The sequence below is a fragment of the Dermacentor andersoni genome, chromosome 3, assembly GCF_023375885.2.
Source record: "Dermacentor andersoni chromosome 3, qqDerAnde1_hic_scaffold, whole genome shotgun sequence".
NCBI lineage: Eukaryota > Metazoa > Arthropoda > Arachnida > Ixodida > Ixodidae > Dermacentor > Dermacentor andersoni.
In genome coordinates, this window is record NC_092816.1 from 204,046,721 (window position 1) to 204,062,566 (window position 15,846).

Sequence of the window (15,846 nt, forward strand, 5' to 3'; positions counted from 1 at the left end):
CGCGATAGTTTTATGAAGAGCCGTTCATGAGGGACCTTGTTGAAAGGCTTTTGGAAATCTAGGAAGAGGGCACCTATGGGTATGTTTTGATCAAGATGCGAGCTGATGTCATTAACGAAGAGAGCTAGTAGAGTCTCGCAGGACATGCCTTTCTGAAAACCATGTTGATTAGGATTAAAGAAATTAGTGGATGTTAGTTTACAATATGAGAATAAATTGTATGTTCCATTAGTTTGGAACAAACACTGATGAGCGAAATTGGACGGTAATTGTGGCACAATGACTATGATCCTTTTTTTGGTACTGGATTTACCTTACCTATTTTCAAGCTTGCGGCACCACTCCAGATGATAATGATTGCTGAAAGATATGGCACAAAAATACACTAGATATGTTCGCAGTGTTCTTAAGCATTTTGGAATTGATTCCATCGATGCCGGCCAAGGATGTTAATTTGAGGGATTCGATTAGCTTGGTGATACCATATGCCTCGATTGTTATGTCTGGCATCGTTGGGTTGTTGAGGTAAGGACAGTCTGGGAGGTCAGTGTTAAGTTCAGTAGTGAACACGGAAGAGAAGACAGAGTTTAGTACTTCAGATACTTTATGGTTGGGAACACTGTTATGGTCATTATCATATAATAATAATAATAGTTTGCTGTTATTTGGGCTAATGTATTTCCAGAATTGTTTGGGATTGTTTTGGAGCATGTTAGGGAGTGTTGTTGAGTAGAAGGCTCGTTTAGCTGTTGCGGCCAAAGAATCAAATGCCTTTTCACTGACGTAATATTTTTCCCAGGCAGGAGCGGTATTGGAATGCTTGGCTGTGCGAAACAATCTTTTCTTTTTATTGTTTGGTCGTCTTAATGTGTTGTTGAACCATGGGGACGAAGGTCGCTCGGTTAGGATGGTATTTGGTATGTAAGTCTCAGTGAATTCGATCATTTTATTTTTAAAAAGTGTCTTGTTGGAGTCTACTGTGCGCTTTGGGAAATCTATGATGTACCAACTGTAAAACTCGGTTAGTGCATCTTTGATGCTGATGGTAGTCAGCATCAAAGTTGCACTAACCGAGTTCCCGAAATTTGCCATGTTTAATATTTAGTTCCTTTAGAACACAGTATAGTCAATCTGCACCGCTATATGTAATTAGTAGGCCCTAGAAGATGCCATCAAATTCTTCTCTCTTTTTTTTCCACTCAGGTAGCTGCCAGGATAATTCTGCATGCAGTACTGAGTGATCACTTAGTTGTGTTAGATGTGTTACAGAAGAAACACTGTCAGGATGGGATGTTAAGTTAAGGTCGAGTGTGTTAGAGCACTGTTGGTTTTTTCGCGTTGGGGTAGATACTAGCTGCGTCAAACCAAAGGTGAGGCATGTGTTAAGAAAATTACATTCGAGGTTATTCTTAGACAGTGTTATGGCTGGTTCGGACTATGTTATATCAGGAAAGTTAGTCACCTAAGAGGAGTAGTTGCGCATGACTAAATGATGCCGTAACAGTTTGCAGTGCCTCGTGGAAGTGAATAGTGAAGGAAGCATCTGCGTCGGGGTGTTGATAGGATACACTGATAATAATTTGTAGGTATGAAGAACTGCACATACAAATAAAATTTCTAGAGGTGAAATGATATTGAAAACCGAGCAACAAAGGCTGCGATGGGCAGCTATCAGAACACCTCCTCCGCATTGGCCTACACGATCCCGCCTAAAAATGTCAAAATCAGAGAGGAAAGAATTAAGCTCTGTGTTATCGATGGTGGAATTCAGCCATGTTTCTGTTAGTATGAGAAGCTTACAATCAGAAGAATCAATGAGGCTACAGTGTGCTTCGTGTTTGGGCAACAAGCTTTTAATGTTAGTATAAATGAATGCTACAGGGATGCTATCTGGTTTTGCGGTAGTGCATGATGGTAGCTATGAAGTTGATATAACTCTATTTGTAGTGTTATCATACTTGTATGTTCTGTTATCCATGATTAGTTTATCGTACCGAAGTTTGAAAGCTTTCTGCTGCGACTTGCCGAACTCGATTAGTTGTTTACGTGCATGCCGAGTGTTAGTTGAGTAGTCTTCTGATATGCTGTAGCTGGACCCTCTTAGTTGTTTAGCATTTGAAAGAATACGTTGTTTTACTTTGAAATGTGCTACTAATTTGATAATTATTGGTCTGTTTCTACTAGAGCTATATTTGCCAATTCTATGAGCATGCTCGATATCTAAGGGGTCTAACTTGATATTAAGGTTAGAAGTACAAAGTTCCACGATCTTGTTCTCGGATTCTTGCCACGTTCCATGCTTAGTATCAGCTACCCCAAAAAACACAAGGTTGGAACGACGATCCCTATCTTCTCAATCGTTTAGTCGTGATATGTCGGAAATGGCTTTTTTGTTTGTATCGACCACTGTCCTGATGCAACCAACTTCAGTCTTCAGTGCAGTTATGAGGGAAACATCTTCAAATTTTGTTAGTTGCCTCTTAATGTCGTCAAACATTTTTTATCGTTCTGCAATAGTTCATTTCGAATTGATTTCATTTCGCTTAGAAGAAACGCCTGACCTGAGCTTATTTCCTCCAACGCTGCAATTATGTCACAGGATGCCTGCGTAGAACTGGAACGGGTGTCAGGGCCGGGATTCGATTCTATGTCGCCAGAGAGAGCAAGAAGTTGTAGGATTGTAGGATTACAGACGTGCAGTCGCGAGTAATGATAATGCAGCAGCCTGGGCTCGGCAGCATTAGCAAAGCGGCATAGCAGGAACGACGCGCATAACTAGTGCAATCGGTTGTTACCTGTAATGCGAAAAGGCGTCGGGCGTCAGTGAACTGCATTGTCGGAGTGCTGCCAAGCCCACTGGTGAGAGCGAGGGGGTGACGTGTTTTATGCGTGAAGGTTGATGTCTTTGTCAATGCGTCGGCTGAGGGAGGGTAGCATGAAGATGATAAATGTGGTGAATTTCCGTTCAAGGGCGGTGCGGCGTAGTAGTCAACGGCGCTTGCATCGATAAACTAAATAAATAAACTGCTTGCGTCGTGAAGGGTAGATGAGGTTGGCCCGTCTGTAGTACTAGCGCACTGAGGGTAGGGCGAGCCTACACCTCGCATGAAGGCATACAGGAGACTGTAGACGTGAGGCGGTGCTGAGCGTCGGTAAGCATTGGCATTCCCTGGCACACGATGAGGATGCTCCGCCAGGTAAGCGCATCCCACAAGCCAACACACCGTAAGCCGGGCGTGCCCGCAGACTTTTTGGTGACTCCAGGAGAACAGCAGGTGCCAATGGAAAAGCAGAAAACTGTGAGCACCTGTAATGCGAAAAGGCATTGGGCGTCAGTGAACTGCATTGTCGGAGTGCTGCCAAGCCCACTACCTGTGTAATGGGCACAATTTCTTTCCCAATACAGTGGACTCTCTTCAAATGGTACCTCTAGGAACCAGGGTAATTGGTTCCGTTTATCAGGAGTTCCATTGTGGGGGTTTCACTCTGTGTTCAGCTAGGACTGAAGGTGAGCTCCGGATCTAGCCCCACACAGTCGCTCTGTGGTACTCCCCAACCAATAGCGCGGAAATCGCGGTTACGTCCGGTTCGAACGAATAGGGCAACCAACGACGTCAACTGTAACAACGTTTATTGCTACCAGCGATAAAGAACACTGGCAGAGGGGTGTCCTCTCTGTAATAAGTAATAATAGGCTGGCCTCGTTGCCCGGGAAAGTCAGGCAAACGAGTTCACTTACGATTTGCAGCAGGTACTCCAGTCCAGCAGGTTAGGGGTCCGGCGTCAGAGAGAGAGGGGGTCACCCGGTGGCACTGTTTTGCACCTTTTTACCTTGGCGAAGGGAATGTGCTCCTCGCCTATCAGCTACCTTCCCGCAAGTCAAGGAGAAAGGGTGCGCGCGCGTCGCAAGAGCGAGGGAGAAGCAGGAGAGGGTGTAGTGCTCCTCTCCCCTGTCTATGCCGGCTCTCGATGGACCGCGACGACGCGGGGGAGGATGGGTGCGTGTGCTCGCCCATCCTTCTCCCCTTAAAAAGCCCCCTGTACGTTGATGCTGACACCTAGGTATGCCCGAGGGTTTCGGGCGCCCGTTTGCTAAAGTTCCCGCCAAGGTTCGCGATCAAGGCAGCGGTGCACACGCCGGCTTTGGGCGTCGGGCTTGCGTTGGTGTAGCCCTCAGCTGCCACATACTTCATGCTGACTCGAAGGTGCCCAGTCAGCGGCGCTGCTTGGGCTTACGAGGCGGATCGTAGTCCCAGGTCGAAGGCGGCTCCCCGTGCCGCGCCCCAGGTGTCGGCTGCGCAAGCCGGGAGGTCACTTGCTGGCCGTCGGGTAGTGGTTCGTGCGGCTGCAAGGCCAGCGTAGCACTGTCAGCATCGCAGGTGCGTCAGTTGTGCCCGCAAGTACTGCAGGCAGTTCGCACAGCCATGTCTTGTTTCCTGCTTCAGGAAATTGGATTAGTTCACTGCACAGAACGACATTGTGATAAGCAGCATCCGGGAACACCGTCAACATTTGTTACGAAGGGACTAGTCACCCATATCTTCAACGATTCACAGCACAGGACAATCACTGCACTGGCCTTCACAAGTCATTGGTCAATGCACACACTGCATGCAAACACGTTGAACTGTTCACGCCACATTCCCGTCGTGGTCTGTGTGGTTGCTTGAAGACTGGAACAACTCGTCGTCAATACTCGGCGCTCTGCTGTTACTAGACGTTCGCTTCCCGGCAGGAACTAACAAGGTGCCACCATGGCCCAGACTTACGAATGGTCCTCGCAGTTATCGGGCTACACAAATATAGCAGTCAGATCACTTCCGCCTGCTACGCAAGTTGTGGTGCGGCTGCGGGCTCGCCTCTCGATTCTGGCTGTTCTCACTCACTGGCCGCAGTTGAGGGACGGTCTGGTCATCCCACTGCTCATCACGCAGCACGTAGCGTTTCAGGTCACATACGTGTGCCGGCCCGCCGATCAGCTTCCCTTTCCTGTTCTCGAGCCGGTAAACAAGCGAGGAAACCTTCTCTCACACTTGATATGGCCCAGTCCACTTCGGCGCCAGCGAGGCAGCGAACTGTTTGCTAGAATCGGGGAGAACGTGCTGGATTCGAAGCACCAGATCACCCACTTCGTAGCGGACGTTTCAATGCAAGCGGTCGTACTGCGCCTTCTGTTGCGCCATAGCAGTGCGAAGATTACGGCGTGCTTTGTGTAAACCTTACGTCATCTTGGCATGTAGGTGCGTCGCGTATTCAGCTCGTGCTGCCGGCGCGACCGACATTCCGCTGCGATCCGCCAGAACTCTATTCATCGGATTCGGCAGCTCTCTCCCCAGGTTGAGAGAAGAAGGCGCATACCCAGTCGAGCAGTTCACTGTCGATCGCAATGCAAACCCGATCTCTGGAAGGTAGATATCCCAGTCCTTATGTCTTTCAGAGAATGCGACAAACATGTGCTTAATGTTGCGATTGACTCATTCAGTGGGGTTCGACAGAGCATGGTAAGTTGTCATTTTCTTGTGCTTAATTTAATGCCAAGTGCAGTGCACAAGTCGACGAAAACCTTCGCAATGAACTAAGATGCATTGTCCGTTATCAACTGCTCCGGGAAGCCAAACCTGGTGAAAACCTCGATCAACTTATCCATGATCACTTTTGCCGTCAGTTTTCGCAAGGAAAAAAGTTCGACCCATTTTCTGAAGTGATCTGTCACTACCAGCAAGAATTCATTTCTTCTCGGTGTGGTGGGATACAGTTCCATGACGTCACATGGCGCGATTTGCCATTGAGTCTGGCTGTCGATAGGCTGCATGAAGCCCAACTGTAACCACTATGCTGATCAAGTGCTGCCCACCCCTTCTTCACTTTGACTCTCCTGTGCGCCGCGCCAGGCCACGCATCCCGCACGCGTGCGCTCTTCTATCAGGTCAGCGTAAAGTACGTAAATTGTTTATGTTGCAGAGAGCCACTGGCGCTTTTTTCTCTCTTGAACCTGCGAGGTGCCTTTGTGCTGGCACTGGTGGAAATGATTTGTTAAGCATTAAGTAGGGACACGGATCTTAAAAACTGAAAATCGAAAAAAAAAAAAAAAATTTGATTTTTGGGAACTATTTGTTTCGGCATCTGTAATGCCTAATCTACATCATATCAAAACGATTGCCCAAAAACGCACCCTATGTGTCCTTAAAAAATTATTTTGTCAGCATGGACGGCGAAAAACGACCCCAAAATCGTGCAGAAACACCGGAGTTCACGGAGCTATTTCTCGTCTTTCCCGTCGCTGAGCGCCGCCATCTCGTTATCGTTAAAAAGCTCGAAGTTCCGCCTTTCAGTTCCCCGCGTCCTCGCCGATGATGGCCACGTAGAAAAAGCGCAAATGTAAAACAATCGGGGGCCGGTCTGACAAAACTCGCGATGCACGCGGCCCTCCTATCAGCTCATCAATGCGCCAGCGCACGTAGAGGTGCCTTCCGATTGGTTGTTGCTATGGCAACTAGGCCTAGGAGACGGGCTTGTCTGCTAGGCCTTGCAGTGGGTCACTTCGACAACCGCTGATACGCCATTTCTTTGTTCATCGTATTGCAAACGTAAGCGGGAAATTGATCCTCTCTAAAAAAAGAAGTTTGAAACCGAGCACGCATCTTCGAAAAGCGAAGCGCAAGCTGTCTCTACTTCCTACGGCAAGAAAGGGGAGACGGTTATCCAAAGGTTCAGACGAGCCGAAAAGATTGCATTGGTGATAAGTCACTGTGTCGCGCAATCTCATACCGCATCGGCAATAACACAGCAGCAAAGCTAACCATTGCTCTTTGTCCTGGCATGTACGTATACTTTGGAAACCGCAGACAATGTGTCGATGCCTATTGCCTTGACTTTCGCATGTACGCAGGTTCGTGTTGGTGCATATGCTAGATTCTGTTAAAAGCCTATATGTGCGCCTAATGTCTTCATCAGTGGAAGAATTTTGCATTTTTAATTATATTCTAATTATTATTTCCCAGTTTTGAAGGTTGCAATTTATATTTTCCCAATTATTTTCATTTTTCTTTTTTCAAGTGTAGATTCTTGAAATCTCAAATTTTGGGATCAGCACTGTGTCCCTTCTACTCATTCAATTCTCGTCATTCTTCTTTTTTCTCTGAATGCAGGCGAGTCAGAGAGTGCACAAAAACTAGACAGTGTCTTAGGACGCTTAAATATGTTGAAATCCTCTAGAAATAACCAACAAGAATTTACATTCTTAAAGCTGCACCATAGAGTTTCATAACTTTCGTAAAAGTACAGATACAAACATCCAAGTGCTAACTTTCAGTATCTGAACTTCCAGGAACATACCTGCTCCATTTTAGCTATGTTGTGGCAGTACATTTTGTGCAAATCACATCCCAAATTTTTAACACAAGAAGATATGTAACTATTTTTTGTTATTGACCTCAGAAAAAATCTAATTGCATATTTGTAAGAAACACAATATTGGATGTATCCTGAATGTTTCATATGTCTAGAGCAACTATCAAAAATGGTTGTTCTGGATGCCATGTCCCCTCATATTTAATGCTGTTTGTTTTTGTACTTTTCTCAAAACACAAAATTTGGGCTCCATGTAATATTCAGGCCTCGATATCTCAACACCAAGAACAGATAAAACTAAATTTTTTTTTTTGAAGAGTGGAGCCTAATGTATACTTTATGCAGTAGAGAAAGCAATTTTTGTTTGTTTTCACTTTGGAAATTAATTATTTTGCAACAATTTCAGCCACATGGTTGCCATATGTTGTGGGCTTGATCTCAGTGGGCTGTAAAATATCTGGTAAGAGCCACATAAAAAAATGTGCTTGCTATCTTTCATTCCTTAGTCTTCATGCTATCTAAACATGCCTTACGAATAATTTTTTATTGTGCTATTTATTTTCCATTGTGGCCTTAAACAATGTAAGAGAAATGTTAATTATTGTAGGAACTATTGACCTACAACGAAACTAATGACATAATTGAAGTCAGCACAGAAATCTTAATAAGATTGGGAAGTTTTATTAATATTGAGTAAAAAGTGGACAAACATTATTTCAATAGCAGTTTCACCCCTTAAGTGTGCTTGCATTAAACACATGCGCCAAAATCAAAGATTGTAGCCTCTTCGAAAAACTACAGCATGGCTGTTCGATCGTGGGACTGCGCAGTATTGCAAAGTTGGGGGTGCATTCAATACGAGAGGAAAAAAAAATTTAGATTTTTCGTGACTGATCTGGGGGTGCGTTCATTGAGTAAATACGGTACTTCAAGAAGGAGTCATTTTCTTTAATTTGAACTTCTGTTAATTCGAACAAATTCTCGGGCCCTTTCACGTTTGAATTATCGAGATTTGACTGTAATGGTGTTTACTGGAAGCAGTCAGCCAATTTAATCTGCCATTCTACACTTAGAGGGTGTTGTGCAGGTGCAGGGGTATCATGTAAAATGATTTCTATGCGAGGTGTGATAGCGACCGTGAAGAATGTGTGTGTGGTTGATGTGAGAAGCAATTCTACATCATACATACTTCTGGGTCTAGGATTAGGGGTGTTTTGATTCCTCTCTAATACGCATTTGTATGTGTCTGCAGTGCCTGCTAATGCTCCAGCTGGTGGTTCCAACTCACGAGACGGACCCTGCAAACAGCCTTGAGCTGGCTGCCCGAGTGTGGGTTGCGCGGTTCGATGCCAAGGAGGAGATCAAGGCCCTGGCTGAAAAGTATGCCCCTCTTTGCAGCTCCTAGTTTTGTTCTGTCATGGGCATGTGAACGTTGAAATTCCAGGTGGAATTGGATTGTGTAATACAGTCGCTGACCGATAATTCAGACTTTGGGACAACCGCTTAGAAGTCTGAAATATTGGGAGTCAGAAAGAAAGGATTGGCCAGAAAGGAATTGTCTTTAAGCCACACAGTGGCCAGGAAGAGCGTGTTAACCCATTGCTGCACTTATCCTTAGGCACAGCTGTGTCAATCTGTTTTTTGAACATTTTCATGTGATTGTTAATGATAGGCAAAAGTACAGTGAAACCTCTTTAAACCATAGTTGGCCGGAGCTCTGAAAAAGTATGTACTAAACGGTTGTACTGTTTAACCGAATTAGCATGAGATCGCCCACTTACCGAAACTCAGAGAGAGTGCGATGAAAGGGGAAAAAACATGCAGCATTTATTCACTTCGTGCAACAAAAGTGTTATTTTCGTTTGATGCTGCAGCGGCCTAGCTGCGATGACGGCGGCCTCAAACTAACCGAAGCTGCAAGCCACTTTTTCAGCCAGCCCCCTCTTCTCAGCAAACACTAGCATGGCAGATTCCTCGTTGGCGTTGCATATTCTCCGTGTAAGCGCGCAGTAGTGCTGCAGAAGTCCCAGGGCACCTTTTTCATTGCCGGCTGCCGGAGTTCGGAATAATTTTAATTTGGAATAGTTACGTTATCACGCCCCTGTTCTCGTCGCAACGCTTGCATTCATGAGGCTGACGTAACACGCAGCTTCTACCACTGTCAGGCCTGAATTGCCCGTGTTGTCGCTTTCCGTGTCGTCCTCATCACTGTCGCTAGTTGACACTTCGGCAACAACAGAGGCAACGATGGCGAAAAGTCGCAACCTCGTAGCCGACATCTCTGCGCCGTCACAGCAGCGCTGCTGAGCAACTCCTTCACATTCCTAATGGCACACACTGTAGTCAACACCAGATCCCTGTCGCATGCCAGCACCGACTTCTTCGTGTCACGTTCAATAGCAAGGACGACATCTAATTTTCCTTCTAAGCTGAGCACCCGGCGTCTTTTTTATTCGAGCTTCGGCATGATGCGAGTCCTTGGTTGCACGACGCCACAACGCTCTCCGGCACAGCGCCAAAATGATGCTGATGTGGCTTCACGCGCAAATGAGCGGGGTGCTTGGAGGCCGTTGTTCCAATCTCTGAGGCTTGTTGTTCTGCCGGGCCGCCCGATGGAGACGACGCAACACCATGTTTGCGCGACGAAAAGTGGAAACGCTAAGTTTTAGCCGATGTGTATGCAATAAGCTGGTACGGTTTATGCGGATACAAAACACATTATGTTAAATGGCCACTGAGTGTAGAATTTGACTTTATTACTTTCAAAATAAAACTACTGTTTAAGCGGGTACAGTTTAATGAGCTTTTACTGCAATTTGATAAAGTTCATTTTAAGCGAAGCTTATGTGCTTTCTATAAATTCCATGATGGTTCAACTCCAGTGGGGATTGATACTTGCACACATTAGTACCCCATCCTTTTTATGTTGATCGATGGTAATTTGTATGCATGCATGATTGGCTCACATTGTGCATGCTTTGTTCACGGTGCAGGTTGTGGCGCGAGCTAAAACTGGAGCCCGAACCAGCACTGTGCGCTCGTCTGCTGTCAGACGTGATGCACCCCCAGGCAGAAACCCGCAGCACAGCTGCACAGGCCCTCAAATCACTGCTGCAGTCATTCCCTGACTGCCTGCATGATGTGCTGCTCCAGCTCATGGACGCATACCGCCAGCACCTGCAGGTTCGTGCCACAATGCGTTGGGTCTCTCTGTACAAACAGGCGCTGTGTCAGCTGCACCAAGCAGCCTCTGGCTTCCTCCTCGCATGATGAAGACCGGCCGCACATAGAAGATGGCAAACTAGGGAAGCTGTGCGCCGCAATGTGGCGGCATGCTTACGATGCTTTGAAAAGCAGCCACTTTGGTGGACTGCTCTCCACTTCATAATGCTGTGGCTAAGCACTGCAAGCATAACAATGGATTTGATTTGGGGTGCTATTGTCTGTGCTGCATATGGTGGAGCGTAATATCACAAGTCATATTGTTTTGGCGTATAATGTATTACGGCCATCAGCACTCACTGCCAGAGAAGCAGAACGTCTTGCGCACTATCTAAAATGCATCACCACTATGTAAAATTTCTGGCTGCAAAGTTGTGGTTGACCACAAATGAACCCTGCAACACCTGGTTGCCTTTGTATGTATAATTACGGGAAGCAAACCAAAAAGATGTAACAGTGAGGACACTTAACACATGTATGCCTTCCCATGCAAGTACTGTTTTACGTAATAGTAATGCAATAATTGAACCTCACTTGGAAGTGCCAGCAGGTGTTCACCCTGTCGTAAATAACAACTTTTATGGGTACTTCTTGCGAGTAAGCATATGCATAAGAGGCACCAGTATCTCAAGCTCAAATGACTGAAACCAAATGCTGAGTGCTAAGTCACTCTTAAGCTCATTAGCCTACAAACAGTTCAAAGGAAGCCATGATATCAGTGAGGATAACGAACACAAAAATGAGGGCAGAGTCTTTTGTGGCTGTAGCTTCTCCAAGTTGATACTTAGGGGTGAGGTCTTCTAAGTTGAATGCCCTATAATATGGTGTGTGATGTTCTGGTTTCGATGCATGGCAATGAAATGTGAAGAATTGAGCAATATATGGAAAATGAGTACCCAGAAAATAAGTTTTTGCATTTCTTTTGTGTCCTTTTTATTTAGCATGAGCTCCTCACAAGGCTGCTTCTCTGACAGTCACAGAAAATGATACATCGAAGCCAGGGAAGGAATGTGTAAATTTAATTATGTTTAATTGAAATGTAGAAATACCATATGTACTAGCTTAATGAACGCACTTTTTTCCTCCAGAAGACCGAAACAAAGTTGGAGGAGGTGTTATGCAGGGTAAATTTTATGGACATTTTTCGAAACAGTAAAAATTGAAAAGTAAGACGAAAATGATATTGTTATGGAAGGATGAAAGAAGAGAGAGAAGAAGAAGAATTATCGCCAGACGCTGGCTGCTGCGTGTTGTTACAAGTCAGCCATTTTAACCCCATTAACTCTGTTTGTATATACATTGTGAATACAGTCTATAACATATTGGTGGGAGGTGCGGGGTACCACGGCTGGAAACGGAGCTCCGCAGTGGACGTCACATCACTGTCCTCGCCGTGAATGACAGTGAGCACTCGGGATCAAAGTCGTTGCCGCCTCCAACGTCACTATTGCCCGCTACGTCACTGTCCCCTTCGGTTGTGGTTGTGCAACCCAAGGATCCCGGAACTTTCTGCGGGACTGATGACGCCGATGTTGAAGAGTGGGTGGCCATGTAAGAACGTGTGAGTGGAATCAACAGATGGGACCCTACGCTTATGCTAGCTAACCTGTTGTTTTACCTTAGAGGCACTGAAAAGGTGTGGTTCGAAAACCATGAAGAGGAGCTGACCAGCTGGGACCAATGCAAAGAGAAGTAAACAGGGTTGTTTGGCAAACCAGCTAGCCGTAAAATTGCCGCAAAGCAGGAACTGGCCTCTCATGTCCAATCCCCCACAGAGTCTATGTTTCGTATATCCAGGAAGTGCTGGCATTTTGTCGTAAAGCCAATCGCGATATGACAGAAGCTGAAAAGGTAGGGCACGTGCTCAAGAGAATTGCTGACGGCGCCTTTAACCCTTTGAGGGTCGAATTATTTTGAAAAGAACTTTCCCAGGTGGTCAAATTACTTTAACGTGGATCTTGAATGTACAAAATGTATAACGTCGGGAATAAATAGTAAAAAAAAATTAGGAACAGTATTTTGGTGTCACTCAGAACTGCAAAATGTTCAATAGTATTTCAGAGTGTGGTACTCTTGAAACACGGGTCTACGCACAGCGCCTTATCGCAGTCTGCACACCTAAAACACGTGTCTGTTCTCCTCTTGTAGCGACGAGTTGTGTTGGCACACACTTGATATCTTTTCTGCATGCGGCTGCCTTGGGCAGAGGTCTGAGGCACCCTCTCGCGTAAGCGCATTGCCGCAAAGAGCCAGAATACCTTGTGAATGGCGGTAATAAACAAGCTAAGAGCAGCTCCAATCAAAATCGAAATCAACTTCTGCCGCCCCTGCAGGAGAGCACCGGCAAAGAGAAAAATCACGTTTCGTGCGCCTCCGTTGCGATCACGCGGCGGAACCGAAACCGCGAAAGCACATTGCCGCTGAGAGCAAGAATACCTCGCGAGCGACTAGATAAACAAGCTAAGAGCAGTGCCAATCAAGATAGTAATCAACTTTTGCAACCCCTGCAAGAGAGTGCCGACAAAGAGAAAGATCATGTTTCGTGCGCCTTCGTTGCGATCACGCGGCGAAACAGAAACCGCAAAAGGGGTGTTGCCGCAGTCTGCGCGATGCGCGGAAGCTAGAAATCAGTTCTGTTTATCTCTGCAAGAAGGTAGCAGAAATTTCAAACGCTTCTTGTAAGTCCTAAGAGGTGGCAGCACCTCCCAGTGAGCATGTATCGTCATTATGGCACGAAATTTCAAACGGAGGGTCGAAACCGTACACATACATACACCAAAGACCTTGCGGGACAGAAAACCGCCGCCGTACGTGTACGTCAAAAACCTTCAAAGGGTTAATCTGCTATGTGCAAAAGCTGCTCTACAATTGATGCTATCATCAAAGAGTGCCGACAATTCAAGCAGGCGAAAAGCCGACGTGTCCTGCACCCATTCACCAGACTTTCCGATACTGCAACAGTGTCGACGTGTGAAGATCAGCCCGCATAGCAGCATGCGTCGCCATCAGAGGACGTGGTACGAATCATTCGATGTGAACTGGACGCTATGGCGCCCGCAGCTTTCTGTTCGCATAGCCCTGATGCTACCCCTTTTTCAGTTCCCCCGTGCAAGCCATGGTTCAACAGGAACTTGAAAACTTTGGCCTACATTCTGTCTGTGCTATCACCAACCCCAGAGCCAACGAACACCCTTCTACTATTTTCGCTCCACCCCGACGCTTCTCTCCGCATTATCGTAACCTGACTGTAGAGAACTGCGGACGACCAGTGGATATGTTTCGCTTGTCACCGCATTGGTCATGTCGCCAGATACCATCGCAACTCGTGGCCCTGAACACCTCGCACACCGACCAACCGGAGCCGTTTAATGGAAATGCTTGCAATGTTTCGCCCACCGCTGAGTCTAACAGGGCCGACAACTCTGCTAGGAACATGTGGTACAGTCGGCTCACCATCGCCGCGCGGACGCCAGTCTCGCTCACCACAAACACGTCGCCCATCTTCCCGTTCGCCGCAGCCACGTCACCTTTCGTCCCCTGTGGCTTTTGGCCGCACCCTTTTGGAAAACCAAGAAATGCAGCCCTCAGAGGTGTTGCTGCATTGCCGACTACTGCAGCAAATCCTCTGTCTGTGCCCACAAAGAGAAGTGTAATTGATATTATAATAGACGGCTTACCTGTCCAAGCACTCGTTGACACTGGAGCCCACGTATCTGTGATGAGTGCTAGCCTACGTAGACGTTTAAAGAAGGTCTCACCCCAGCAGCTGCCCGAGTACTTCGTATGGCCAACGGCGGCGTGCTGGTTGTACTTGGACTGTGTACTGCGTGTATAAGTATAGCTGGCCGCCCTACTTCTGTTCTCTTTGCTATGATCAACAACTGCCCTCACGATCTTTTCCTTGGATTGTACTTTTTATCCCATCATTCCGCTCCCATCAACTGCGCAACCGGCGTTCTTCAGTTGGAACTTTGGAGACCGAAGACGATCTGTCGATGCCTATTGCCATGCCTCTCGCGTGTACGCAGGTTCGTGTGGGTCATATGCCAGATTCTGTTACGAGCCTAAACTTGAAAAAACAAAATGAGTTTATTTTTGTTACAGAACACGACAAAATATTTAAATATTTACAAGTGCTATTGCAATAGTAGCCTCCAGGAATGTTGTCTGTCTGGCTAGAGTTACTACGGTAATGCCTTCTGAGCACTCGCAGCAAGTTTTTAGCAGACGCATGCTCAGCAGACATAGCCAGCTCGTTTGTCCCGGTAGCAGTGTCATCAACGCGATCTAGTAGTTCTGATTTTCAGTAAGTAGCAGTAGTTGATGCTAATGCTTGAAGCTTTCCTTTAGCTTCACTGTCAATATGCTGCAAAACTTCCGGTTGCAGAATAGTAGTGTCGTGCCTTAACGTCGATGAAATGCGGCCGTTGTCGGGAGCGCTTCAAGCAGCGCTTCATTGTCAGGAGCCAATGGCATGGCTAGCTGAGGGTCACGTGCCTTTGTTGACCAATCACAGCACACATTGGGACTTCTTTTTGGGGCAGAATTTCTTCACTGCCAATGTGTGGACGCAGCCAGTGGTGGCAGGAAAATGAAGACGAGAGACTGTTCTTTCAAACAAAATACGGATCGGCGTGACTGAAAACTGCGGGGGCTGTCACACGGCGTGGAAAAAACAATTTTTTACAGCAACTTTGGCTGATATTTAGCCGACACTGGGGCCAAAAATTTATATTACAGCTAAAATATTGATTTAGAATGCATAAAATTTGGCGAAGTGGTAGAATAATAGTTAGAAATTCAAAAAATACCGTTTTCAAAATATTCATTTTCTTCACGATTTTTCGGGATCTAAAACCCGTCTGCCCCCTTAAGTGTGCTTGCTTTAAAAACATGTGTGAGAGTAAAAGATCCTAGTCTCTGGAAAACTGCAGCACAGCCGTTTGATCATGGCACTGCAAAGTAACAAATTTGGGGGTGCAATTATTGTGGGGAGGAATGCAGTAATCAAAATTTTCAAGAGCAAAGCTTGTTATGCATTTATTATGTAACTGTGTTCCTTACGTGAATATATACTGTAAACAGAAATGAAAGTAGGCAGAAAGATAACTTGCTGCATCCCTGGGAGTGTTGGCCAATGCCACTTACGGCCAAGGTGATGGAGGTTCGATGCTAAGGTATATGTGAGTTAGGCTTGAAACATTGGACATTTGATCATGTGATGTGGTTTTGATTCAGAGTCAAGAAAACTTCAGAATAATTGCAAATGAATGC

At 46.1% G+C, this 15,846-nt stretch overlaps 1 protein-coding gene across 1 annotated transcript in view; it reads left to right on the plus strand.

Annotated features, from left to right (window-relative positions):
* Positions 1-15,846, plus strand: part of l(3)80Fj (lethal (3) 80Fj) — a 378,408-nt gene that overhangs the window by 187,558 nt on the left and 175,004 nt on the right. The window contains exons 27-28 of the mRNA XM_050172680.3: positions 8,603-8,730; positions 10,344-10,533. Of these exons, the coding sequence (XP_050028637.2) occupies positions 8,603-8,730; positions 10,344-10,533 (318 nt within the window). The remainder of the gene's footprint in view (positions 1-8,602; positions 8,731-10,343; positions 10,534-15,846) is intronic.